The sequence below is a fragment of the Marmota marmota genome, unplaced genomic scaffold (genome assembly GCF_001458135.2).
Source record: "Marmota marmota marmota unplaced genomic scaffold, marMar, whole genome shotgun sequence".
Lineage (NCBI taxonomy): Eukaryota > Metazoa > Chordata > Mammalia > Rodentia > Sciuridae > Marmota > Marmota marmota.
The window spans coordinates 827,691-854,457 of NW_025999898.1; the positions used below are offsets into that span (position 1 = coordinate 827,691).

Here is a 26,767-nt window from a genome sequence, read left to right on the forward strand (position 1 = left end):
GAAACCTAAGGGTAAAATTTGGGACTGAATCCCAGACATCCTAGTCGTCTGATGCCCACTGGCCACAATCCGGGTGGGCAATCGGGTTCGCTTCCCGCGCCTGGCTCGGATTCCTGAGGAGGCAGCGGGCACGCGTTAGAGCCTCTAAAGAGTTCTGTAGATCTCTTTTGTCTAGGAAGAATGGTGGGGTCCTGGCAGCTGGTCTCTCAAACACCTAACCCCACTTCTCCTGAGTCCTGGGATAACCTTNCTCCGCGCGTCCCTCCCCACCCCGCCCCTCGGGATCCTTTAAGAGGCGGGGCTTGGTCGCCGGCCCCGCGGCCCCGGCAAAAGGCTGGGACTTTACTCCGGCGGCGGCGAACGAGTCCGTGCTCCATCAGCTGCCGCAACCGCCGCGCCCCGAGCCTGAGCCAGGATGAGCGGCAGAGTCGGTGATCTGAGCCCCAAACAGAAAGAGGCACTAGCCAAGGTGAGCCGTCTGCCTGGCCCGGGCCCCTGCTCGGGGCTGTGGCTCTCTTCCTCGGGTGAGAAGAGACTGGTTGAGTGGTGAGGGACTGTCCCGGCGGGAGGGCGGCGGAGGGAGCAGCAGCCGGCCGCCCCCGCTTGGCCGGTACCCAGCTGACGGCTCTTCCCTCTTTCAGTTTGCCTGGGGACCCTAGGAAGTTTGGTCACCCCGGCCCCAGCTCCGAGCAGCCCTGGCGGTGCCACCTGGGAAGAAGTGGTTGCTTGGAAGCCCTTGGAGGCTGCTGAGGGCACAAAGGCAACATTCATCCTCGGGGCTGGCAGGCACTGGCAGCCGGGCCCTGGGACAGGGGCAGGGCCCCAGGTTTTCTCCTATTTCCGGGAGATTTTCCTCTTGCCCAGGCAGTGGCAGATGAAAAGGGTCCTGGACAGCTCCTTAGGATACTCTGGTACCCCTTGCTCAGGACCAAATCTCTGTGCGACCTTGGGCAAAGCCCGGTCCTTCTCTGGTTGCTCCTGGTTGGACCAGCTGATGTTGAAGATAGTACATCTATATCTAAGATCCCTTCCTAGGACGCACTGTGTTGGGTTTAGTTTGAGCCAAGACCAACCCTCGCCTGTGTTGCAACCCAGATCCCTTCTTGATTGGAGACCTAGGTTGATATTCCTCAGAAGGCAAGGAGGTGAACCTGGCCAGAGGAGGGGGCTACAGTTCAAGGTCTGGCCCCGCCCCCTTCCCCACCAGTTGAATCTCCTTATCTCTGTTACCTTTGGGGAGAGGGGTGGTCTTCTCAGGGCCTCATCTGGGTCCAGCCCCAAGGTTTGGAGGTTCCATGGGTGGGCAGTTTTCCATTGCTTGGGTGCAGGGAGAGGATGCCCCATGCTGTGGCAGTAATAGGAAGACATTGGCTCCATGAAGAATTTTTCCAGGCTGGGTCTCCCCCATCCCAGGAAGGTGGGATAGGGAGACTTCAGATTTTACTGCTGACTTGCAGGGAACAAATAAGGTATGATTATACTGGAAACCAGGGGCTGGGTAGGGTCATTGGTGGGGGATGGCTTTATGCCTGAAGTTTGGATGAGTAGTGACCCTGGAACATTAGGAGCTGCTTTGGGGGTTGGGATAGTTTCAATCCTGGCTGACCTAGGCAAGGGGCAGAGGTGGCTGGTCCTCATTGGTCCCCTCTGTATGTCAGTGACCAGGGAAAGGTGAATGGCTGAACTGGAGGCTTGGGGAGGGTGCATGGGGGCCTGCTCACCTACAAGGTAATAAGAGATTGGAGGTGGGTGTGGCTATCCCTTAGGGTCACTGTCCACCTCTCTTGTTTGACTGCACTTTCCCCCTTCATGGCTTCCTGCTGAAACTGTTCTATCCACCCGGCTTGCCCACTCCCTTCCCTCTGCTTCTTTCCAATTCCTTCAAGCCCAGCTTAAATGCTATTTTTTTTTACATGAAGTCATATGAGACCCCCCTTTTCCTTCCCTTTGCTGCCTAGCACAATGCTCACCTATTACCAATGGGACAAGAGACCTTGGTGAAAGGAGTATGTGCTCTGGACTCTGGACAGGCCCAGATGTGTATCCTAGCTCTGTTTATTACTAATTGTTTGAACCTGGACATGTTACTTAGCCTCTCTGAGCTCTTATTCCTTCATCTGTAAAATGGGGACAGTGATACCCCCAGAGGCTTAAAGTGAGGAGTAGATAAGATACAGTGCCAGTGCCTGCTACTGCACCTGGTCAGACTGGTGTGTAGAAGGACTCACAGAGAGGCAGGCACAGTGTCATATTCACTTCTTACCCCCTCCCCTGCTACCTGACCTGGCACCCGGCAAGGCAGAGAGCCCCAGGGGCCCAGGTACTCAGACAGTTTCTATAACATTGAACAATGTAACAGAGGGGTCCAGCAAAGTCCCCTGTGGAGAGTCCCTGGCAGAGGGTGGTCAGAGTGGGACCTACCATTCACCCAAGCTGCCTCTCCCTACAGTTTCGGGAGAATGTCCAGGACGTGCTGCCTGCCCTGCCGAATCCAGATGACTATTTTCTTCTGCGCTGGCTCCGAGGTGAGGGAAGAGGGGCTGTGGGAGGCTGAGGCAAGAGTGCATTCTGGGAAACAGAATGACCACCTCTGGGAACCCTGCCCCTGGCAATCGAGAATTTGGGGGTGTTCAGGCTTTAGAATAAAATAGTACTTGGCAATTACAAAACCTCAACCTTTCTCTTGGTAGGTAAAGACACTAAGGCTCAGAGAGGCAAAGTGACTTGCTCCAAGTCACACTATGGGTGAGCTGCAGGCAGAGACAAGACTGGAGTCCCAGTCTGCTTACTGTCAGGCCAGTGTCCTTTCTGTCTACTACATAAATCTGTTCTGCTGATCTATTGGAGGAAGCAAAGTGAGGAAAAGTGAGGAGGGCCCCACCAAGTGAGAAGTCAGAGGCAGAGGTGAGGTTAGAACCAGAGTCCTGGTCCCTGGGAGAGGCTGGCCCTCTCTGGGCCCTGTCAGATGACAAAGCCTCTGCTGCCAGCGGTTCAGGAAACTTGAAGTGGAAGTGTGCATGGGGAATGTGAGGGGCTCAGCTCAACTTGAATAGACAAGATTTCTCAAATCCCTGCCAGGTGCCAGGGCCCCAAGTTATAGTTCCAGCTCTGCTCTGGCCTGGCTGTGGCATCTGAGTCAAAGTCTCACTTCTTTCCTAAGAGATCTTCCCCTGGGAGAACAGGACAAGACAGGGTGCCCTGCCTGGTGCAAGATACGACACAACAGAGCTCTGCATTTAATGATGACCTGTACAAGCTGCTACTAACATCAAGGTCAAACTTGATCCTGTTCTCTCTCACTCCTAAAACCTTTCTGTTCATTTCCCTCTTCTCCTCTCCTGTGAGTCGAGACATGTGCCACCCTCCCCAGTTCTTCTGACACACTTTTTTTTTCTTTATAGAGACTTTATTACTGGAAATAAAAATAACAAAGAAAATACCACTGTATTAAATTAACAAGCTTAAGATGTGATGTAGAATCATATCCCCAAATATTAAAGTATAAATCATATCTTATTATTTGCTTGAGGACACACACACACACACACACACACACACACACACACACACACCCCTACATGCCCAGTAGTGTGGGACAGGTGAAAATATGTAGTTTCCTTTTATGTGTGTGTGTTACTAGGAATTGAACCCAGGGCACTTTACCATTAAGCTAAATTCCCATTCCTTTAAAACATTTTTTTGTTGTTGTTTTGTTTTGTTTTTAATTTGGAGACAGCGTCTTGCTAAGTTCTGAGGGGCTGGCTTTGAATTTTCAATCCTCATGCTTCAGCTTCCCAAGTTGCTGTAGTTTCTTTTTTTGTCCCCAGAAATTTAGTGGAGCTAGTATGCTCTTGCAGGTCTGCTAGCAAACACTGACGGTAGGAGCATCCAGGAGAGCCACGTGGGGCCTTGGGTGCCACTGGAAGTGTCACTTGCCCATTTCCCCCAAAAGATGTGATCCTGTGTTCCCAGCCCACCCAGAGAGGGTGGAGGGGCAGTGTGGAGGTGGCAGTGGAGTTAGTCCAGGCTGGAGGAAATTTTGGCCTAGCATTTGCTGAAGGGCTGAAGCTAGAAGCAGGTGGGTGGAGAGAGTGGGAAGACAGTGGCCTCCTTAAAGGGCCAGCTGCAAGACGATCAAACCAAGCTGCTAGGAGGAGGGAAGTGTGGTTTCAGAGAGCCTCTAAAGAGTTCTGTAGATCTCTTTTGTCTAGGAAGAATGGTGGGGTCCTGGCAGCTGGTCTCTCAAACACCTAACCCCACTTCTCCTGAGTCCTGGGATAACCTTTTTTGCATAAGGCTTGATAGTTCACCAAGTACCCATATCAGGCACCACACCACCTTCACACTCACAGGGGTATCAAAGAGTGTGGTCATCCTCATTTGCCAGACGAGAAAACTTAGTTTCAAAGAGGGAAGGGGATTTACCTGAAGGTACACAGCTATTGCAAAGCAGAATCAGGGCAGAAACTCCAGATTCTCAGACAGCGCCCTTTCCAGTAAGCCTCAGCATCCTTTCCAGTAAGCCACGGCTGCTCCTGTAGCCAAGCTTTGCTTCTAAAACAGTTTGAAAGTGTCTCTTCTACATTTTACTTGTGGCTCACATTTCCTGGGCAAGAGTTCAGGCTTGGTCAGACCCTATTATGAATTCCAATTAGGGTTTTTGTTGACTTAAAAAAAAAAAAAAAACCCTTTTCCCTTTCTCCCTTTGATTCTAAAGGAGACTTTTGTAAACTGCACACCAGCATCATGTCTTTCTCTAACCCAGGTGTGAGGTTGGGGTTCAGTTTTCTGTTGGCCCCCAGGCATGTGAACAGTTATACAAGTCCCCACTGAACCCCTACCTCTGGCTGTGGCTGAGCTCTGGGCACCCAGCAAGAAGAGTTAGATAGCAAGATGAAGAGGTGGTGGAAACTCTGAGAACACATTTGACAAACTGGAAATCATCCAAAGGGAAGTTACGAGGATGGTCTTGGAACTGATTGTGAGAAATAGTGAAAGGCTCCAAGGATGTACAGCATGATATTAGCACATTTTACAGGGTTGGGTTCTCTTGCAGTGCCATGGCTTTAAGCTGCCACTGACCAGGGCAGCAAGAGCCCAGCGAGATTTGACTGAGCAGAAATGGGGAGGCACCAGGTAGAGTGCTGTCAGAAGCAAGTAGCAACTCAGACCCTGGATGTTGGACCTTGATAGATAAGGGTTACCTGGAGAGCTTACTCCCACCCAGATCTGGGGTTCACCATTTGCTGCCACCCTGCCTCTGTTCTTTAGGAAGATAAGGGCTTTCCTTTAGGAGTGTGCCCTTTCTGTGGAAGATTCCCAGCTTCTCTTTACTGCTTCCTAGTTCATCTGATGATTGGGTCAGAGATGTATCTTGTCCAAGGTCAAACAGAGAAGGTAGAAGAGCTGGGATGCAAATCTGCATTGTGTTCCTGTGCAAGCTACTCTAGGTTGCTGAATTGCACTGAAAGGGTGGTAGTTGAGAGGAACTTCCCAAGACCAGTTCCTGAGAGTGGCTGTTCAGTTCTAGCAGTGTGTGTCCAGCACATGTGATGGGAGTGGCACTGGTCAAACCTCATGATGCAGCTTCTGGGCCCAGGAGAGAGGACTGGATTTCACGACAACAAAGTCAGGGAATGTATTCGTCCTAGAGAGTGATATGAAGGGACTAGTGACAGCCCAGGGAGCAGCCTTTCTGGCCCAGGTTCCAGGGTTCTCAGCTGATCTGGATACCAAACAAATCCATGAAGGATGTACAGCTTGGGGCTGAGGTTGTACGGTTCATAGATCAGATGGTCAAATTGGCCAGAATCTGGATCTTAGAAAATTTTCAAAGGTTGGAATGAAGCTGGCTGTACCAAGATGAAACTTGATAGCGATGGATCTCTATGTATGGGATAAAAGCTTAACAGCACAGGTGCAAAGGATTTGCGGCTTTTGGTTGAGTCAAAGTTCTGCCTGGGTTAAGGGCAGGACTGTTGTCAAGAAAATTCTTAGGCTTTATTGGAGAAGGCATATAACACCTGGGGCTATGCTTGGCTCTGAACAGCACACTTTAAGAGGTACGTTGACAAACTGGAAATCATCCAAAGGGAAGTTACGAGGATGGTCTTGGAACTGATTGTGAGGAATAGTGAAAGGCTCCAAGGATGTACAGCATGATATTAGCACAGATCCAGGTTGACAGCACAGAATTTTCTAGTATCAGAAGGGTTATCATGTGACTAAAGAAGCAACCCTGTCCTCTGAGTGTCTCAGGAGTGGATCTCCACTCAGTATGAGAAGTGCAGATGGAAGCTCTAATTAGTTGGGAGCAAGTAGCCTTGAGGGACAGTGAGGTCTTTGTGTTCAAACTTGAGCAGGACAACTTGTTGGGGTTCATACATAAATAAAGTGTTGGCTCAGGTGAATTTTAATTCAGAAACTTTTCAGGAACTCTTTGTGCTCCTTTAAGGTATGTGTGGGTCCTTTAAGCACATGAGAAGATCGACTGGAGGCGTATTGACTCCTCTACCTCACTGGGGTGTTCTGCCAGTTTCATCCCAGATTACAGGGCAACTATGTTCATCTTTGAACTGTGGGTCAACTTCTCAGGGTTGGATGTTAGACTAGAGGAGATAAAGTTTCTCCATGTAAGGGGGAAGGCCAAATGATAAGGGGGTCCAGGGTTCACTTTCCCTGAGAAGAGATAAGACCCTTCACCTGATTACATCCACTGGGGTAGAACTCTTTTGACCCTGAGGTTGCAATCCTATCCCCAGCTTCCCTAAACTTGACCTGCACTCCCCACAGAACCAGGGGCTGTGGTGTTCCAGAAGCCCTCAGGGAAGTCTTCATATTGGCTTCTGCATGTGGGATGATCTTCCAGGCAGCTGGGGAGAACACCCTAGAGGAGTTGGTCCCAGGATGGGAACAGGGAAGTTTCTCCATCCTTGGGCACCCAGACTGCTGGCCTAATTGTGACTGTGTTTCTCTATTATAGCAAGAAGCTTCGACCTGCAGAAGTCAGAGGCTATGCTCCGGAAGGTGAGATCCATTTGGCTCGAAATCCCACTGTTGCCTCCTCCCCATCAGAATCACACCTTGCCTGGATTTCCTTTTGCCCACCCCCACCTACTCTGATCACAGTCTTTTGCTTGTGTAACATATCTGAGTTTTAGCCGATCACTGTCGCATTATCCCTCTGGGACAAAGTGCATTCCTTTCTTTGGATCTGCAGAGCTTTCCTAGTTCCAGGCCAGGCAAGAATGCTAATCTGTTCAGCTGAGACCTCTGAAACAGGCAGGGCCTTCTTTTCCATTTCATGCTGTCACTTATTGTTAGATGCATATTAAGAACCCCTTCTTACCCCTCCTCCCCACTTCCTACTTTAAAATCTCTGATTGTATGTTTGTAGCATGTGGAGTTCCGAAAGCAAAAGGACATTGACAACATCATTAGCTGGCAGCCTCCAGAGGTGAGGATACATTAGCTTGCTCCATTTCAATGCTAGAACAATAGACCCACAGCCAGTGTCCTGGGTTTATGGACTGGGATCCTCAGAGGAAAGGTATGACAATGCCAAGGGAGCCATGATGGTTTCCAGAGTGGGTATCCATTGGCATCCAGGGAGGGATGAGAAGGGAGAGACTAAGGAACCCAAAGTAAAGCTCTGCCATCCAGGGAAGGTAGGGATGCCCTGGTCTTCCCAGATACTACCTCCTCACTTAGATGTCTTTGCTCAGGTGATCCAACAGTATCTGTCAGGGGGCAGGTGTGGCTATGACCTGGAGGGCTGCCCTGTCTGGTACGATATCATTGGGCCTCTGGATGCGAAGGGTCTGCTGTTGTCAGCCACCAAACAGGACTTGCTCAGGACCAAGATGCGGGACTGTGAGCTGCTTTTACAGGAGTGTGCCCACCAGAGCACAAAGGTGAGTGATCTGCTGTTGTCCAGAATAAGTTGACCCTGTGGAAGCATTCAAACTGAAGCAAGGATGTCACACAGGGATGGAAGTACAGCCTCAGGGCTGAGGACCAGGCTTTTGGATTTCATAGATCAGTAAAGTCTCAGAATTTTAGAAACTGATATAATATTGCCAGTTTTTGTTGTGCTGGAGATTGAACCCAGGGCCTTACATATGCTAAATAAGTGCTCTTACCAGTGAACTACAACCCCAGTCTGACAAATTTTTGTTTTGCCAAATAAGGTAATCCATTATTGGACAAGTATTGGGGCACCATTGGTGTTGATGAGCTCAGATTCTGTGCTTGTCTAACTGAATTCAAAAGAGATCAGGACTCCTGAATCCGTACTGAGAAAAAGACGGAGAAACAATCTGGAGCTGCCATCCTGGTCTACCTCCTTCCAACAGTTGTAAAGATCTAGTGAAACAATATGATAACATTTAGGGACATTTCAGTACTGTCATCTTCAAATGTTCACAGAGAGGCTACTGGGTGCAGAGACCCCAAGGGGCTGGAGATGCAGGAGACATTCAACCTACATTTTCCCTTAAGGGCTTAGAGTGGACAGATCATCTGTACCTGCTCGAGAATTGACTGCACAGGTGCCTCATGGGTGCTGCCCAGAGATCACACGGTGATTCAAAGGAAGAGAAGCTGCCAGGCAAACCTTCAGGACAAAGGGACCTCAGATGTAATCTAGATCCACCCAGTCGTTTACCACTTGAGAACATGGAGACCTAGGCAGGGGGAACCACTTGCTTAGGCCACAATTCCAGCATGGGGTGGTTAATTCTATTTGGAAAACCCTGGGCCCAGCCCAGACGAGATGTAGTTGTTCGGTGGGTACATGGTGCAATCAGCATTTGCCCTGAACAGGGCTGGGCTTCTGCACTGGGGCAGCCTAATGTGACTTTCTGCTGTCTGTTCCCTGTAGTTGGGGAAGAAAATAGAGACCATCACCATGATTTATGACTGTGAGGGGCTGGGCCTCAAGCATCTCTGGAAACCTGCAGTGGAAGCTTATGGAGAGGTAAGGGAGTCGGAGTGGGATCCTCATCTAGGTTGCCCTGTGGGATGGGTGCAGCCATGGGGGCAGATTATGGTCTGGAGGAAGCAGGGCTTCTCTCCCTGGCACAAAAGCCTGAGCCTGCTGGAACCAGTGATTTTTTGTTTCCACAGTTTCTCTGCATGTTTGAGGAAAATTATCCTGAAACACTGAAGCGTCTATTTGTTGTTAAAGGTAAGTAGGGCTGGGTGCGGTGGCACACACACCTGTAATCCCAGTGGCTCAGGAGGCCGAGACAGAAGGATCATGAGGTCAGAGCCAGCCTCAGTAATTTGGCAAGGCTCTAAGCAACTCAGCAAAACACTGTCTCTAAATAAATACAAAAAAAAGGGGCTGGGATGTGGCTCAGTGGTTAAGCGCCCCTGGGTCCAATTCCTAGTACCAAAAAAATTAATAAATAAAAGTAAGTTGGGAATTTCCAGTGAGAAGTCAAATAGGAAAGGGGGCCAAAAACATTACTTGGAGGCAGATTGAAAAAAGCAAAACAAGGAGACAAAGGAGGGGCCCAAGATCATGTTCCAAAGGTTGGTGTTGACATATCAGATGCTTTCCAATGTGCAGAGCTTTTAGTTTTTATCACCTCCTTTGGAGTTGTCTATCCTAATGAGATAGGAAGGGATCATTTAACTAGATCCAAGGATGGGGAGGCTGAACTTCAAACAGGTGCCCACACTGAGCCTCATACCCTGGGCAGCTGATGTGCACTCCATAGCACCAGGGATGTGTGGCCCAGCATGGGGTAGGGGTGCTGCAGAGAGGTGGGCTACAGATGACACCGTTAGGGATTGACTGAACATTGCCCCCAGCCTCACATGGTCTGGTCTCTGTTCTAGCCCCCAAGCTGTTTCCTGTGGCCTATAATCTCATCAAACCCTTCCTGAGTGAGGACACTCGGAAGAAAATCATGGTCCTTGGAGGTGAGTGGCTCAGACTCTTCTCAACTCCACAGATTGGTCTGTGACCCGAATTGGGTCAGGTTTCCCAGGTATAGCCATGGCTGCCAGGGTGAAGGCTTGGGAGCAGTGGGACCCAGGTGCAAGGAGGGACAGACCTGGGGTCTTCCTGTCAGTCTTCATAAGAACTCTTTTTCTCAGATACTCTAGAAGCAAACACTGGGCTCACAATCACAGATTCATAGATGAAAGAAACTCTAGTCCTTGCCCTTAAGACATTCATGTATTATGGGAGAAAGGCGACCTATAGAGAGAAAGCTAAGATACAAACTAGAAGATACTAGAAAACACATTGAGAAGGTGCCATGGAGATTAGAAGAGCAAGGTTTTGCTTTTAGTTGGGGGCAACTAGGAGTGGCTTCATGTGACAAGCATCTTCTCATGTGCCAGGCCCTGGGCTAGGTGCCAGGATCCAAAGATGAAAAAGACAGAGTCCCTTGAAGAACTCTGAGGGAAGGGAGACACAAACAGATGTTTATCAGCACAATATGGTAAATGGAAGAAAAGGGAAACCACAAAGTGTACTGGAGCTGAGCAGGGTTACCGGCTCCACTTAAGCTGGGGAGGAGGTGATGCCCATCTGAACTACACACTGTGGGATGAGTAAGAGTGGGCTGCGTGCAACAAGGCAGGAAGCTGCTTGGCAGAAAGTAGGCATTGAGCAAAGACCTTCTGGTGTGGCACAGGAAGTTGTTATTAAACACAAGACAGGGTGGGGCAAGAGGTGAGGCTGGAGAGCCAGGAGCCAGGTTGCAGATGCAGGGTACTATGTTGAGAAGCTGGGACATAACTGTATAGGCCCCTATCATCAGATTTTAAACTGATGTATGGCAAGATTGTGAAGAACTGATGCCAGTTTGCAAACTGTTGCCACAGTCCATGCAGGAGGTATTGCAAGCATGAACTGGGGCAGCAGTGGTCAGGATAAGAGAAGAAGGTGGATTTAGGCTTATTTAGGAAGTAAAAGAGCAGAAGTCAAGTTGACTGAATGTAGGAGATAAGAGAGAAAGAGAAATCCAGAATGGCTTCTTGGTATCTGGCATAAATGACAGAGTAGATGGTGATGCTAAATTAGTTCAACAGAGGAAAACAACTGGTAGAAATTTGAATGAGCTTGGGGTTAAGCCTGAAGAGTCTGCGAGATCTACAGATGTTGGGAACACATGTGCCTGAAGCTTAGGTGAGAACTTCAGTCTGGAAATTTGGGAATTATCAAATAACGGTGGTAGCTAAAACCTTGAAGTAGGTAAGATGCCAAGGGAAGAGCAGAGGCTGAACCTTGGGGGAATATCCAAATTCAAGAGCAGGCAGAGGAAGAAGTGCCCACCAGGGAGACTGAGAAGAAGTGATTAATGTTGTTGGCAGAGAAGCAGGCCAACAGGGATTGAATATGCAGAGAAGCAGGGAGAACATAGGGTCACACGGAAAAGCAAGACCCAAAACCCACAAAGAGGATGCACAGGAATCAAGCCAGCCAGGGATGGGTACTTCTGCTTTCCGGAGCAGGAAGTGGAGTGGTGGGAAAAAGAACTAGAAAGGTAGATCACCACAGCTCAAGGAAGGTTTGATGCCACCTGTGCGAAACTGGGCCTAGGTAATAGGGATTATGAAGGTTTCTGAATGTTCCCCTTTATGTGATTTTACAAGTGATGATTTTCCAAACATGCTAGGGAGATGGGAGCATGTATGATATTGCCAGGGAAGTGCAGGATTTCTGGGTTCAGTGACAGATTCTGTTTCTTGTTGCCTCAGTTACTCCCTCTGTAAGATGGGATGAATGGTCCTGGACTTATCCCAACTCTCCAGCTGAACTGGGGGAAGAAATGAAAATTCGGAGCAAAAGGCTTTTATGATTTTTGGTTTATCTGCTGCTACCACCCACCATGTGCATGAGACGGTTTGGTTTCCTGGCAGCTGAACTATGTAGGAGGCTCAGTCTGTTCTCCCTCCCACACCTAAAATTCTTTTAACCAAACCCGCCTCAGGCTGGGAAGGTACAGGATCTTCATCGAAGGAGGGATGAAATTCACTCCAGGCTGGTCACTGGAGCTTAGCAGTGCAGATTAAATCACTTTAAAACCACAGACATTATGTTCCCAGAAGTTACCTGGTCTTGGGTCCTAAAAATTGAAGGACTGGGAAGACCATGGACAGTCTGTGGGTTTCTTTTTCTTTATATTTTTTGCTACAGGGGATTGAACTAAGGGGTGCTCTACCATTGAGCTACATTCCCAGCCCTTCTTATTTATTTTTTAAATTTTGAGATAGGATCTCAGTAAGTTGCTAAGGCTGGCCTCGAACTTGGGATCCTCCTGCCCCAGCCTCCCAGATTGCTGGGATTACAGGCATGTGCTGCCATGTCCCTGTAGGGTTTCAGTCAGCACTACACAGAAGACACTAGGCTATCCCCCATGGCATGGAGTTGCTGCCTATATATGGTCTATATAGTTAGCACCAAAAGGTTTCAGTATCAAAACATTGTACTTGGCTATATTCCTTCACAAATTTGAATTGCTGGAGATGGGTTCTCAGTACTGGCCGCACTAGAATCAAGCACAGGGGTTCAGAATGTCTTCTAGTCAGGAGATGGCTTGGTTATAAAAAGCAGCCAAAATAGCTCAAAACAACTGGTGCAGGAGTGAATTTGGGGCTTGGGTAAAGCCAAGGGAAACTATTTAAGGGAGCACTGTACAGTGGGTTCATTTAGTAAGTCACAATTGAGTACAATTACATATAGGGTAAGTGCAGTCTTCTATCTTATCAGGGTAGACCAGACCTTCCTGTCTGCTGCACATGCTGTTCCCTTTGCATGGAACACCCATCCCCACTTTGTCTGCCCTCCTCCTGCTTATACTTTAATGTTTGTACCACCTTCCTTGGGGGTGATAGTATATTCTGTTTAGTGTAGGGCACCTTAATGCCCTCTCAAATATACTTAGGTCATTTCTGCCACAACCTGTAGGGCAGGAAGAACTAGCTTGAATGAACTGACTTTCTTAGGTTGCTCGGCTGTCAGAGGATAGCAAACCAGATCTCCCAATTCCTGGTCCAGGACAGAATCCTTTCTCTGGGAGATGGCTGTTCCTAACTCCCCTGCAAGTACTGTGTACACATCATATCCTCCTAATACCCATCTTCATAGGGAAAGAGACAGGGACAGTTTTATTTTCTGTCACTTTAGTATAAACCTTCAGGGCTGTGGTGAAATCTTGCCTAATAGTGACATGTCTCATTCTTCCCTCTCTTGCCAGCAAACTGGAAGGAGATTCTACTGAAACATATCAGCCCTGACCAGTTGCCTGTGGAATATGGGGGCACCATGACTGACCCTGATGGAAATCCCAAATGCAAATCCAAGGTGAGAGCCGTCAGGGGCTGGAGGTGAACAGGGAAGCCTGACTTAAATGTACATTCCAGTTCATTCTGTGCTCTGCTTTTAGATCAACTATGGGGGTGACATCCCCAAGAAGTATCATGTGCGAGACCAGGTGAAGCAGCAATATGAACACAGTGTGCAGATTTCTCGTGGCTCCTCCCATCAAGTGGAGTATGAGATCCTCTTTCCAGGCTGCGTCCTCAGGTAGGACCTGGCCCTTCCAGGAGACCTGTAGGTGCCAGTCGGTGGGCTGTAGTGGGAAAAAAATCCCTGGTGCCAGAGAGATGCACATACAGATAGAATTTTGTCTAAATGAGTGGGTTTCTCCTGCAGGTGGCAGTTTATGTCAGAGGGAGCAGATGTTGGTTTTGGGATTTTCCTAAAGACCAAGATGGGGGAGCGACAGCGGGCAGGAGAGATGACAGAGGTGCTGCCTAACCAGAGGTACAACTCCCACCTGGTCCCTGAGGATGGGACCCTCACCTGTAGTGATCCTGGCATTTGTAAGTATATCTATCTTAGCAATGCCTTGAAGCCTCTATCCAGCTCTCTGCCTGTGAGTCCCTTCTTATTCCATGGATTTGGGCTCTCAAAGAGTTTGAGTGGGAAGTAGAATCCCATGAGCAGCCCTCTCCTTGCATAGATGAGAAACTGTGACTTGGAGAGGTACAATGACTTGCTCAAGGTGACTCAGCTGGTTAGAAATAGGAAGGGACTCTTCCAGGTATAGGTGAGTCACAGTGTAGGTAAGCACAGGGGTTCAGAATGTCTGCTTTGGGGTCTGAGTCTGTGACCGTAGCCAGACATTTCTTGAGGATGCTCTTCCCCCACAGGCCAGAGAGGCAGAACTGCCTGGATAGGTATAGAGATCAGAGGTTCAGCAGTGTGCTGAAGAAAGCTCAGCCTTGACCCTTCTGAGTGCCACTCATGTCCAATTGATCAAAGAACAGACACAGAATGTGAACAGGCAGTTTACACATGAAGAAATAAGATGGCAAACAGACATTTGAAAAAGTGTTTAACCTCTCTTGACTTTGAAATATTGATTAAAACTTCCTTTGGCTCAGCAGTTCTACTTCTGGAAACATATCCTACAGAAATATTTACACAAATACACAAACAGAGAGGGAGTAGGATGTTCCACGCAGCCTAGAAAACTGGCAATAAACCAAATGGCCATAAAAAGGTCTTGTTAAATAAATTATAGTTCGTTTATACATTGGAATATCATATAGACATCAAAGAGAATAAATTGACATGTAAAATGTCTGATACTTATTAAATGAAACCCAGAATGTATGGTATACACTAACATTGTTTTTTAAAAAAAGTGAGTACACAGAAAAGAATTCTGGGGAGTCTATGCTAAATCTAATAGTGATTATCTCAGGAGAGGAAGGATGATTAAGCTCCCTTGAGATAACCCTTATTAAAGTTAGCATTAGAGTTAGGGCTTTCATTTTTTCCACTATTTCTACAAAATAATGTGCTTTCCAGTGACAATGCAGTACATTTATGAGCATGTGTGCACACACAAACACAACCAAATTCCCAGTTTCCTTTCTGACAGAGTCAGGGGGCTAAGAGTGGAAAATCAATGAGCAAGGGCTGGCTCTATGATCAGACCTGAATTGGACTGGACTACTGGCTGACTGCCTGGCCTTAGGCTAGTGACTTAACCTCCCTGAGTTTCAATTTCTTGATTGCTACAAGGGGTATCTTATAGGGATACCAGATGTGATAAGATTTGTGGGGCACTTACCGAAATGCCTGGCATAGAGCAAGCACTCAATACTCTGTGGCCACCATTATTATTTTTAGGGCAGTTGTGGGAGCAGGGCCATCCTGAAGATTATCCTGCAAAGATGGGAGAAGCCCAGTGGCACATCTCTTTTTTCTTTATTTCTCTCTCTCTCTCTCTGTCTTTTCTTTTTTTTTTTTTTTTGGTTTGGTAATACAGATTGAACCTAGGGGCACTTAACAACTGAGTCACATCCCTATCCCTTTATTTTTTATTTGGAGACAGTCTCGCTAAGTTGCTGAGGCTGGCTTTGAACTTGTGATTCTCCTGCCTCAGCCTCTCAAGTTGCTGGGGCAAGTGCCACTATGCCCTGCCCTGACCTCTTTCTTTCTTTCTTTCTTTTTCTTTTCTTTTTTTTCTTCTTTTCTTTCTTTTTTTTTTTGTGTGTGTGTGTGTGTGTGTGTGTGTGTGTGTGTGGTACACTGGGAATTGAATCTAGGGGCACTCTACCACTAAGCTATGTCCCTAGCTCTTTGAAAATTTTATTTTGAGACAGCATCTCACTAAATTGCCCAGATAGTCCTTGAATTTGCAATCCTCCTGCTTCAGCCTCCAGAGTCGCCGGGATTATAGTTTTATACCACCATATCTATCCCTGTAGCCCATTTCTAAGGAGCACCACCAGGAGGTCTGAACTAGCTCCACAGATGTTTCAGCCTCTGTGCTTATCCAACCATCACCTAGTCTGTAGTTCTGTCTCATTTCTCACATCTCAGGCAACCTCAGTCTCTACTGCCCCCTCCTCACAGATGCTCTGTGGCACAATATGGCTCCCCATGGAGTGGGGAGTATTCTTGTTAATAAGCAGCTTGGTCCAGGGGGAGAGGGTGTATACTATTGCTTCAGCAAGAACAAGATTAGCACCAGCCCAGATACTGTCACCCACAAAGGATAAACTTCTTTGTACGTACAAGCTTGAATTTCTTTTTTTAAAGGATGGGAAAGATAAGGTATAGAGAAGGGGTGCTCTCTCTCCAACAAAGTAACTTATGTAGAGAGCAAGAAACTCTCTAGAATCCTACTCCATGATTTCTTGAATATAGACTGTCCTAGAGATGATCAGGACATCTCTTTGATGTGATGATGGAGAGAGTGGAGTCCCAGACCAGGAAAATAATTTCTTTGTCATAGATCCATTAGGGGAGCCCTAACCTATTTTCTAGCATTGACCATTAGCCCTCTGTCTCTTCCTTAGTAGCTGAAGGGCAACACAGCCTGAGAAGGGTCTGTGAACCTTTAACATAATCAGACTTTGGTTTACAAATCCCAAATTTATTATAGCTCCTCTTGGATACATTCCTGATAGGAACATATCTGGAACCCTGTGCCTATAGGGCCTCGCTTGGGATCTGTGAATCACCCATTCCCAGGAAAGGCATCCATTCTGCCTTCCCAGGTAAAAAGACAATGAGGTGGGATTAGCGGCTCAGGTTAGTCCCAAGCCCAGAGAATCCAGTGTTGGGTCATAAACTCATCTGTGGTAAGTAAGTGCCCTCAGAGAATCAGAAGATCCCCTGCAATGTGTAACACAATCATCCAGTGGAGAAATTAAACCTCTGAGTGCCCAGCCTCCAATGGCTGGAACACATTAACCTTCACTGGGCTTTTCTGGTCCTTGTCCAGGTGTACTAAATTATTGCCGAAGGGGACCAAAGTTTGAACTGATTTAACTTTTTTTTTTGTTCTCACCTAATATTTACCGAGGACCTACTGTGTATGGAATACTCAACTAGGAATGGAAAGATTTAGAGAAAAGATCTATATTTTTGTCCAACAAGAGGGTACAATGTGGTCGTGAAGACCTGGAAAGAAGGTGACACAGCGCTGCTGACAGTGTTGGGTGAAAAGAAGCCAGCCAGACAACAGAAGTTCTGCTTTCTAAGAAGGTCCAGTTTGGCCACCAGTTCTCTGAGTTTGAGCAAGTGTCTCTAATGAATTAGATGTGGCTTCCCTTCTCTTTAAAATGAGGGGAGTAGACAAGAGCAGATCTTAATTCGGGGCCCATGGACTCCCTAGAGCAGTTGTCCTAAATCCTTAAAACCAAACACTCCCCTTTTATAATATGTCTAGGGTCCCCTTTACTATTCTCAAATGGAATTCATAAATACATAATATACCTATACACATAATTTAAAAATCAATATCGCTGGGCATGATGGTGCAAGACTGCAATCCCAGCAACTCAGGAAGCTGAGGCAGGAGGATCACAAATTCTAGGCCACCTTAACAACTTAGTGAGACCCTGTCTCAAAATAAAAAATAAAAAGGGCTGTGGATGCAACTCAGTGGTAGGACAACCCTGGGTTCAATATAATCTCCTATCTGTAATATTAGAGAAATAAAAAGAAACTAATTTCAAATATATATTTGCAATTGTACATATGTATGTGGTGTGTGTATTCATTTATATTATACATATAAATATATATATAAATATATATATATATATATATATATATTTAATTTTTTCCCTGTAGTGGGGATTAAGCCCAGTACTTCATGCATTTGAGGCAAGCACTCTACCACTCAGCTACACCCAGCCCTAGAATACATATATTTTTATTACATTAAATGAGGACAACTTATCTTCAGAACAGTACCTTTCCCATTGGGAACCACTGCCCCAGAGGATCTATGATGGACTCCAGGGAATCTGAAATTTGGTGCTTTAATCAGATTCTCAAGGGGGGGTTCTCAGATCCCAACAAAACTTGGGAAGCCCTAGTTTGAAAGATCTTCAATGGCTCCATGAGCTGTGAATAGATGACTAGTGTAAAAATGAACCATGCAGAATCTAGAGCTGCAGTGACTCCACTTCCCAAGGGCCTGTGCCTCTGATCAACCCCTTCCTTGTTTTTGAAGACAGAATATCTTGCTAGGCAGAGCCATTTCAATGCTGCTTCTTGACCTAAGGAGATCAAAAGAACTTTCTTCCAGCGTGATAGATTCTAGTTGACAAGGCTGTGTCATACAGGGCAAAGAGAAAACTTCACTCATTTTTCCCCCTTGTTTGTTTGTTTTTGGACTAGTGATTGAACCCAGAGGCACTTCACCAATGAGCCACATCCCCAGCCCATTTTATTTTTTGAGTCAGGGTATCACTAAATTGCCTAGGACCTTGCTAATTAGCTAAAGCTAGCCTGGAATGCTCAATTCTCCTGCCTCAGCCTCGAAAATCACCAGGATTACAGGCATGTGCCATCATGCCTGGCAAAACTTCCCTCTTTATAGGACTGTAAGTCCTGTAAGACCTCTGGTCCAGAGAAAAAATGACATACTCACTTCATGCCAGGAAGGAGTGGGTGGTATGCCTACTTTTGGTCTAAATTATCATTTTATCCAGGGTCAGGAAAAGGGAAAGTAAAAGTCTTAGGATAAATACACAGGTTTTTCTTCTTGCTGGGAAAAGTGAGAAAAGACCAGCATAAGGAAGAGGTGGAACTAGTGTTTTTGTTTTTGTGCTTAGTTCTCTTGAAGGGGATGTTTGAAATGGAACAATTTTGAAAGAAACAGGGTTAGATTAAAAGCAGGTCTGTTCTATTGCCAAGGCTTGGAAGCTCTCTCTGCCAACTACATGCCCATTTTCTCTTCCCATTGAAAACCACTGCTAATAGGTCTTGACTATTATTTTATGAAACATTTTCCATCCCTTTATACGTATCATGTTTCCATAATAAACAGGCCATTTACACACATGGATGCACTCATAGGAATTATGTCTGAAAGACCCTGTCTCTAAGTAAAATATATAAAGGGCTGGGGATGTGGTTCAATAGTTAAATGCCACTGGGTTCAATCCCGGTACCAAAAAAAAAAAAAAAAAAAAAAAAAACTCCATGATCTTCTCTTGAAGAATATTTGAGTATTCCCAATTTCTTATTATAAGCAGATATGCAGTGAGCACCCTTGTTTATTTATCTTTCTGCAGGATAAATTCCTGATTTACAAAGCTTGCACATTTTACCTATTGTCAGAAACTGAAAAGGGCTTGGCTTTCCAAGGCCCAAGTCAGGCAGGACAAAGAGGAATGTGAACTAGAGGAGAATTTAGCTCCAACCATTTTTTCACTATGTGACATAAGAGACCTCTTTTTTTTATCAGGTATAAAACAGGACTAATGCTGAATTCATGGAGTTGTGAACAACCCAGTGCTGTGACACATAAATAGCCATTAATACTATTATTACAACTACTACTGCTGCTATTAATTCTACTTTCCTTTTCAGAGCCCAATTCAAGCTCTACCTTGTCTTAAAAGACATGGTTATGTTGTACAGGGCCCTCTTCTTCCCAGATGTTATAGATGTGATTGTCTTTGTTACTCATCCGGCACTTAGCATGCTTTACACTCCACAAAGTCTTGTCAACTCAGCTAGACTAACTTTAAGAAGGTCAAAGACTATTGCGCATACTCCCTTCATCCCCATTACCTATCACACTGCATTGCTCAGTCAATTAAATATATATCAATCATTGTTCCTGAGCTTTCTATTAAAATCACCTGAATGTCTGTTTTTCTGCCTCCCCTCAGATGTCCTGCGGTTTGACAACACCTACAGCTTCATTCATGCCAAGAAGGTCGGTTTCACTGTGGAGGTCCTGCTTCCAGACAAAGCCTCAGAAGAGAAGATGAATCAGCTGGGGGCAGTCACCCCCAAATAATGCCTCCTCCTACAGCAGGCCTGGCCCCCTCAGTGTCTCCCTGTTGGTTTCCTTGTAGCAGTCATTTCCCTGCGACCCTGCAGCTCAAAGAAACTGGGCTGAAGGGAAGATTTCAGGCTGGATCTGGGAGCTTTCATTTTAGAATCAGGAAGAGGGCAAGTAGCTAGAGTGGGTCTCCTTGCCTCTCAAATCACTAAGGAGTCCACAGGGGATGACCATCACAATAGGATCTGTTCTGTAAGCCTTGCCAACTTCACCTGCTCAGTGACAGCTAAGACGGAGAGAGGTTACCATGGGGATGGCAGCAGGGAAGAAATTAGAAAAGCGGGGGGACCTAACATTTCAGGGAAGCAATTGTAGGGGAGGAACTTGCTCCCAAATGAACATGGACCTTCAGATCATAACGAGGGACAGCAAGGTGGCTGGTTGCTACAGACTCCCTTCCAATTTTTTTTTTTTTAAATCACTGAGGCTGGGGTATCTTTTGGCTTATCCCAATCTCAGGAGTGGCTCAAGTCAACATAGAAGGTTGATAGGCAGGTCTTTCACTTTAAAAACCCCAGCAACTCCTGGGCCCCACTGGATGTCACTTTAATTACTAATGATTGTCAGTGACTCAGAGCTTCCTGGGACTTGGTACCCAGCCACTGTTCTCCAAGGTAAACAAAGCACAAGGGCAATTACCTCTAGGGATCACAGCTGGTGGAAGGACCAAGGAGGCTTGGATTAGGATTGAGTCCTAAAAGGGGGGCCTTCCATTCACTTTTTTTGAGTTCACCAAGTAACCCTCTGACAAATGATATGAATACAGTAGCACTCAGAGCATTTTTTGGTCTGAGTCACCCACAGTGCCTGCCAACTGGCTTCCTGACTGACCTGAACAAGGTCTTGATAGTCCCATCTCTGTGGGAGGCGTGTAACGGGTGCAAAGTGGGTTCCGCGTGCCTGTGGATGTAGGTAGCCAGGGAGAGTTTGTCCGGGCAGGTCGCCAAAGGCCTGGCCAGCATCTCGCAAAACCAGGGACTGGGGACTGCCACGAAACCACAGCAATTCAACTGACACGTCCTGCGAAAAAACGCCAGATCCCGGGTTACTCAGAACTGGGGAAGGCAGACCCAGGCCCTTACGGGACCTCTTCTCCCGTGAACCCGAGCCCTGGTCCAACCTGGGGAGCTCGGGGCAGGGGCAGGGTTAGCGCTGACCAGAGGGGGCTGAGGCTGCACAGGCGAAGGTCAGATCGCTCAGGAGAACATCCTGGTCTTGGTTTACAAAGCTATTTTAGGAAGATTCATAGGTGAATAAAAGCATCATTGAGTGCACAGAGAGTGGAATTCAATGCCTACCGCTCGATTCCTCGCTGCCCTTATTTTGAGACCCGAATGTCACTTAGGAACTACGTCCCACCCTTGAGCCGCAGGCGCAGAAACTCACTGCGACTGTACGCTCGCCAGAGCTTTTATGGGCGGTTCGACTAACAACTTGCCTCCTGATTGGTTCTTCCAATGGGCTGTCATCTGCCATCTTTACTCAGGGCCTTAGGGTGCTAGGGTCGATTTCACGGTTGAGGGCAGAGGCCCGGCCCCTTTGGGTGGCGTCAAAAGCGCCCGGTGTACGTGAGCTTAGACAAGTGCCAGTCCCAGCAGCGCTCGCTGCGCCTGCAAGGGACCCAAAGTGGTAGGGAGGTGGAGCAGGGGTGATCACGTGGTATTAGGGACCGTCTCCTAACTCCGCACCCGCACCCGCACTGTCGGTGATTCAGGGACTGGAGACATTTCTGTCCCCACCCATAGCCTCGAACCAAGTTCCCGAGATGTAACCGCTGACTGACTGCCTCACACTAACTTACAAGGATGCAGACGCCTAGGGCTGAAAACGGCGGCCTTCATAACGAGTTGATATTAATTTTCCCAGTATTTATTTGATGATAAAAGATGATTATTAATGAACATCTAGGCACCACGCCAAAATCCTCGTGCTTACTGACTTGAATTGTTGCAAAGATTTAAGGGCTAAGCAAATGCAAAGCTCTTAGAAAAGAGCCCGGTACAAGTGAGCGCTCCGTAAATATTGGTTACTCTCATTTTTTATAGTTATGGGAACTGGGGCTCGGGGAGGCTAATGTGTGATAGACGGAACAATTGAGATTTTGACCCAGGACAGCTTGTTCCTAATGGCCTTGTGCTTGCCCCGAGGATTCACAGATTTTTAGTAAAGTGCACTCCTTGCTCACATGGTAAACAGATTCAGTAGGGGTTCCCCCTGTTGTAATCACTAGCCCCTAAGTTCTCTCCTGTTCTCATTTCCCTGAAGTTTTGTACCCCATCCTTGTTTCCCTTGTCTCAATCGTGCATTCATTCAACGTCCTGCCCCCCAAAAGGTTCAGTCTGGGTGCATAATGATCCAGTTAGTGCTTGATAGATAAACCTGGCACCTCCTGAGAGGGACTGCAGAATCGGGCATCCACCCTCTAGGCCACTCGCCATTCACTTCCTTCCCAAACCTCCTTTACTGAGCTCTCCTTAAGAGCATGGGATCTGAAGCCACACTGTCTAGATTTAAATCCCAGCTTCACTACTTGGCAGCTGTGTGTCCCAGGAAAGTGACCCACCTTCTTTGTGACTCTATTTCCTCTTCTGTAAAAGAGGATCATAGTTGGTGGGAGGGCTTAAGGAACTAAGCTGTTTAGAATCCTTAGCGAATGTCCCAGCTGGTAGTAAGGGGGTGCTGGGGTTGTAGCTCAGTGGGGGTGCTGGGGTTGTAGCTCAGTGTTAGAGCACTTGCCTAGCATGTGTGAGGCCCTGGGTTAGATCCCCAGCATCACATAAAACTAAATAAAATAAAGCATTGTGTCTATCTACAACTAAAAATATTTTTTAAAAAAATAAAAACAATGGTTATAATTAATCCCCGCAACCATCCTAGGGAGTGGATGCTAACGTTCCCCCTATTTTACAAATATTTTATAATATTTTACAAATATTTTATAAATAAGTAAGGCTCAGAGAAGTAGACTCTTGCCCAGGGTCACACAGCTATGTGTTCAATCTCCCTTTCAGAACCTCAGGTTCTTTGGCTCCAAAAGCTACAGTCAGTCCTGGGAGAGGTTTTTGCTAATTGCCCAGAGAAAAAGCAATCCATCTGCAAAATGGGAGTCTCTGAGAGGGGCTTGGGTATGCGGGGCAATTTGCAGACGCTCCCTGCCGGCGGAGACTGCCCAAACCGTCCTTCAGCCTAGGACCTTCGGCTGGTCCTGAAGTGGGAGACCCGAGTGTCTGTATAGGTGGAGGCGGAAGCATAGGCAGTGCCAATAGCAGTGGCCCGAGCTGCGGCGGATCGTCATGTCGGAGCCGCAGCGGCTGAGCGCAGAGCGTGACCTCTACCGGGACACGTGGGTTCGATACCTAGGTGAGCGCGGAGTGATTGACGTTGCGACCCTACCGCATGGCAGGGGAGCAGGGATTCCCAGGTGCCATTCTGGGGCCTGGAGGAGACGGGAGAGTATTTTAGTTCTCATTCTTCCTGGGCTAGGGACTTGCCCAAGGTCACACGACACTGATGGGTTCAGCTCTGCCCTGGGGGTCTCTGCTGGTCAGCCCTCCAGAAAGAAAACTCCAGCCGGATGAGTGGGTTGCCCTCTTTGGCATCCTGGAGCCCTAGCTGTGGAGTCAGGACATCTGTACTCCCATCTCGGCCCTGCCACTCAGTTGGTTCTATGTTAGCCTCAATTTCCTCCTTGACAAAAATGGCTCAACATGAGGGCCTCTCTCATTGGGTGGTGGATGTAAGGGTGGAATGAGATAAAGCCCAGAAAGGCCTGGCACAGGGTGAGTATCTGGTCATTGGGGTTGCTCTTGATCAGTCTTTGGCTGTCTGTCACCTCATTAGTGCCCGCTTTCAGAACCAAGGCTAGGAAATCTAATCAGTGAGCCACGATAATTGTGGCTCTGCCCAATCTTCCCTTCAGTGGGCCCTGGAGTTGAACTGGGAAACAGAGGTTTATACAGGTAGTCATTGCCTAAGGTCACCCTGCTGCAGAATAGGATTAGAACCAGTTCTTTCCAGCGCCCCCTGGTGGAACAGTCCACGGGTTTGAGAATTAAATGTCCCCTCCCTCCAGGTTATGCGAATGAGGTGGGGGAAGCTTTCCGCTCCCTGGTGCCAAAGGCTGTGGTGTGGCTGAGCTATGGTGTATCCAGCTCCTATGTGCTGGCGGATGCCATTGACAAAGGCAAGAAGGCCGGAGAGGTGAGTGTTAGCTTTCCTTCTCAACCCCCACCCCAGTGCACTCCAGGTGTGGGTGTGGCTCAGTCTACTGCTTTACAAGTGATAAAGTCCGTACTCCAGTCCTGTTTGTAGGAAAGTGCACCTCACTCCCATACCTGGAGGTGGCAGTCTATACTCGACTCTTGGATGTGGACAAGGCCATCCTTAGTTCTGACTGTGGTATATAGGCCAGAATCTAAAACTAGAGCAGTTCCTTTGCCCTGATGCCTCCCCCCGACTGGTCACTCCCCCTCCTTGGTCCAGGCTCATGCTCCTTGTCTAACAGAATTTTTTTGCCTCTACCCCAGCTGGATTAAGTTTCTCTCTGCCCACCAGGTGCAGGGTCTTGAAGCAGGCCGCAGCACGAGGGTGACTGTGGCTGTGGTAGACACCTTTGTGTGGCAGGCTCTGGCTTCTGTGGCCATCCCAGGCTTCACTATCAACCGCGTGTGTGCTACCTCTCTCTATGTCCTGGGCACTGCCACCCGCTGGCCCCTGACTGTCCGCAAGTGGACCACTACTGCAGTTGGGCTGCTGACCATCCCCTTCATCATCCACCCCATTGACAGGTGGGTGCTCTCTTGACCTCAGGGATCATCTCCTGTGTAGGTAGAAGTAGGCTCTGAGAGGTATGGGACAGAGAACAATGGCAGCAGAGGTAGGGTTGGCACTTAGGGCTCCTGAAATGGAAAGGACAATTTGTACCCTTTTCATATGATCTGGCAGGTACTCTTATGTTACCATGGACAGAAGCGTAGAGACAAAGGCCTCAAGGAGCAGTGACTGCAGTGACTCCCAAAGGGAATTGGGACCTAAACCCCATCTACTTCTATAGAATCTGTTGTACTGAGCAGGAGTGGACCCTGGGTGTCTTGAGGGTATGGGACACAGGACAAGTAATTCCCAGGAAGAAAATGTAGTGTTTGTTACAAAACAACCAGTGGCAGGCAGAGTGGGCGTACTTGGAATGGTGGGTTTGGGAAGTTATTGGTGACAGAAGCCAGACTCATACTATGTAAGTTAAGTGAGGAAAACAGCCCAGGCTTGTTTGGCTTTCAGGCATGGCTGGATCTAGGCATCCACATGATGTCATTAGGAATCTGGATCTCTGAAGCTTAGTCTGTTTTCCTTCTCTCTGCCCCATCCTGCACCTTAGTGGCTTTGCTCATGGGAATAGAGATGGCCCCAAGCAGCTCCCAGTTTCCATCAGGCAGTTTACCAAGCCCCATCAGAAGTTTTTGAATAGTAATAACAAAAATCCTAACAAAGGCTGTCATTGGTCCATCCAGACTGAATGTCAACCTCTAAGCCAGCCTTTTTCTGATTGGCTGGGCTTAGATCATGTGACTGCTCTTAGAACTATAGATGGGTATTAATCCGAATGTAGGGGATAAGGAGTCTTTTCCTGGGGGAACATAACAGACCTTAAGGCCTGAAGTAAGTTCTTTACCTTCTCGGTGCCTCATTTTCCCCAGATGAATATAGAAAAGGAAAATGGGTATTATGCTGGGGGTTCAAATGGCCCAAGGTGTGAGGGGCAAGATAAGGGAGGTTTCCACCTGGATATCATTTGTGTCCTGTGTCTAGCAGTCCCTTCCCCTCACCCTGGCCTCCTGCCTCCTGTTCCCTCACACCTTGGCCACCTGCTCACCAACCTCACCCTTCTTACAGGTCAGTGGACTTCCTCCTGGACTCCAGCCTGCGCAAGCTCTACCCATCAGTGGGGAAGCCCAGCTCCTCCTGACCCCACCCCAGTGCCTGGCCTGTGGGTCAGCCCACTCCTGCTAGGGATGTGGACACCTGGTTCCCCAGGGTCCATGGCCCTGACACTGAGTAGGTTTGAGCTGGACGGAAGCTTAGAGACAAAGGCCTCAAGGAGCAGTGACTGCAGTGAGTCCCAAAGAGAGGTGGGACCTAAACCCCATTTGCTTCCATGGAATCTGTTGTACTGAGCAGGAGGGGACCCTGGGTGGGCCCAGCTCTATCTTTTGACAGGAAAATGGAAGATAAGGAGACTGAAGCCCAAAGAGGGCAAGGCAAGCTGGGCATAGGATTCTCTGCCGCCTAGCTGCGTCACTCCATGGCATCATGGCTGGACAACAGACACTCATGAGAAACAGGAATGGAGCATCCGAGATACCTCAGGAAAGCCTTTCTCTGATACAGGGGCTGCTAGGATCTGGCTGGAAAGCTGGCCAGGCCCACATCCAAACCCAATAAATCCTCAAGAATTGAGTTTTTCTTCTGTTGGGGAGGAGCAGGGATGTGGAAGTAGAATCAGGGCTTCTCCTGGTAGACGTAAACTAAGGGAAGAGTGGGCTGTAATCTGAAGAGGGCTTCCTGGTCATGAAGGAAGGGGTGGGAGAAAGAAGAGAGGGAACATCCTAAGGAAGAATCAGTGTAATCAGTCAAGAGAAACTCCAAATCTAAGGAACCAAAAAGGACTGACTGGCTGAAATGAAGATTTGGGTGGGGATATAAGAAAGGTGTTATGGGATGGGCAATAGGGTATCATCCAGATCACACAAAGGCCCATGGCAAGGAGTCTGAACTCTGCTGGACAATTGAAGATGTTAGAAAAGCTTGGAGAGGGGTGTCCTGTTTACTGTTGCTATCACAAAATACCTGAGATCAGGTAATTTATTAAGAATAGAGGTTTATTTGGGCTCACAGTTCTGGAGACTGGGAAGTCCAAGAAC

At 47.7% G+C, this 26,767-nt stretch overlaps 2 protein-coding genes across 4 annotated transcripts; both read left to right on the forward strand.

Moving 5' to 3' along the window:
• The first annotated feature begins 264 nt into the window (after window positions 1–264).
• Sec14l2 (SEC14 like lipid binding 2) lies at window positions 265–21,124 on the forward strand. 3 transcript variants are annotated; one of them, XM_015504889.2, is made up of 12 exons: window positions 265–469; window positions 2,450–2,525; window positions 6,983–7,026; window positions 7,397–7,456; window positions 7,725–7,913; window positions 8,882–8,977; window positions 9,127–9,187; window positions 9,847–9,930; window positions 13,218–13,324; window positions 13,407–13,546; window positions 13,676–13,845; window positions 19,675–21,124. In XM_015504889.2, the coding sequence occupies exons 1-12, from the start codon at window positions 416–418 to the stop codon at window positions 19,803–19,805; spliced, it is 1,212 nt and encodes a 403-aa protein (XP_015360375.1). In that variant the 5' UTR covers window positions 265–415; the 3' UTR covers window positions 19,806–21,124. The 3 variants fall into 3 exon arrangements, with proteins under 3 accessions (XP_015360375.1, XP_048654187.1, XP_015360377.1); XM_015504891.2 differs by lacking the exon at window positions 265–469 and adding an exon at window positions 1,802–2,320; XM_048798230.1 differs by lacking the exon at window positions 2,450–2,525 and having other exon boundaries at window positions 344–469.
• Window positions 21,125–22,986: 1,862 nt separating this feature from the next.
• On the forward strand, window positions 22,987–26,303 carry Mtfp1 (mitochondrial fission process 1). Its single transcript, XM_015504949.2, has 4 exons — window positions 22,987–23,210; window positions 23,923–24,050; window positions 24,405–24,637; window positions 25,740–26,303. The coding sequence occupies exons 1-4, from the start codon at window positions 23,144–23,146 to the stop codon at window positions 25,810–25,812; spliced, it is 501 nt and encodes a 166-aa protein (XP_015360435.1). The 5' UTR covers window positions 22,987–23,143; the 3' UTR covers window positions 25,813–26,303.
• Window positions 26,304–26,767: the final 464 nt, after the last annotated feature.

Coding starts and splice junctions, on each gene's coding strand:
- Sec14l2 (XM_015504889.2), top strand. CDS start 416: ATGAGCGGCAGAGTCGGTGATCTGAGCCCCAAACAGAAAGAGGCACTA. Junction 7,914..8,881: donor GTGCCCACCAGAGCACAAAG/GTGAGTGATCTG, acceptor TGTTCCCTGTAG/TTGGGGAAGAAAATAGAGAC. Junction 13,547..13,675: donor TTTCCAGGCTGCGTCCTCAG/GTAGGACCTGGC, acceptor TTTCTCCTGCAG/GTGGCAGTTTATGTCAGAGG.
- Mtfp1 (XM_015504949.2), top strand. CDS start 23,144: ATGTCGGAGCCGCAGCGGCTGAGCGCAGAGCGTGACCTCTACCGGGAC. Junction 24,051..24,404: donor AAGGCAAGAAGGCCGGAGAG/GTGAGTGTTAGC, acceptor TCTGCCCACCAG/GTGCAGGGTCTTGAAGCAGG. Junction 24,638..25,739: donor ATCATCCACCCCATTGACAG/GTGGGTGCTCTC, acceptor CCCTTCTTACAG/GTCAGTGGACTTCCTCCTGG.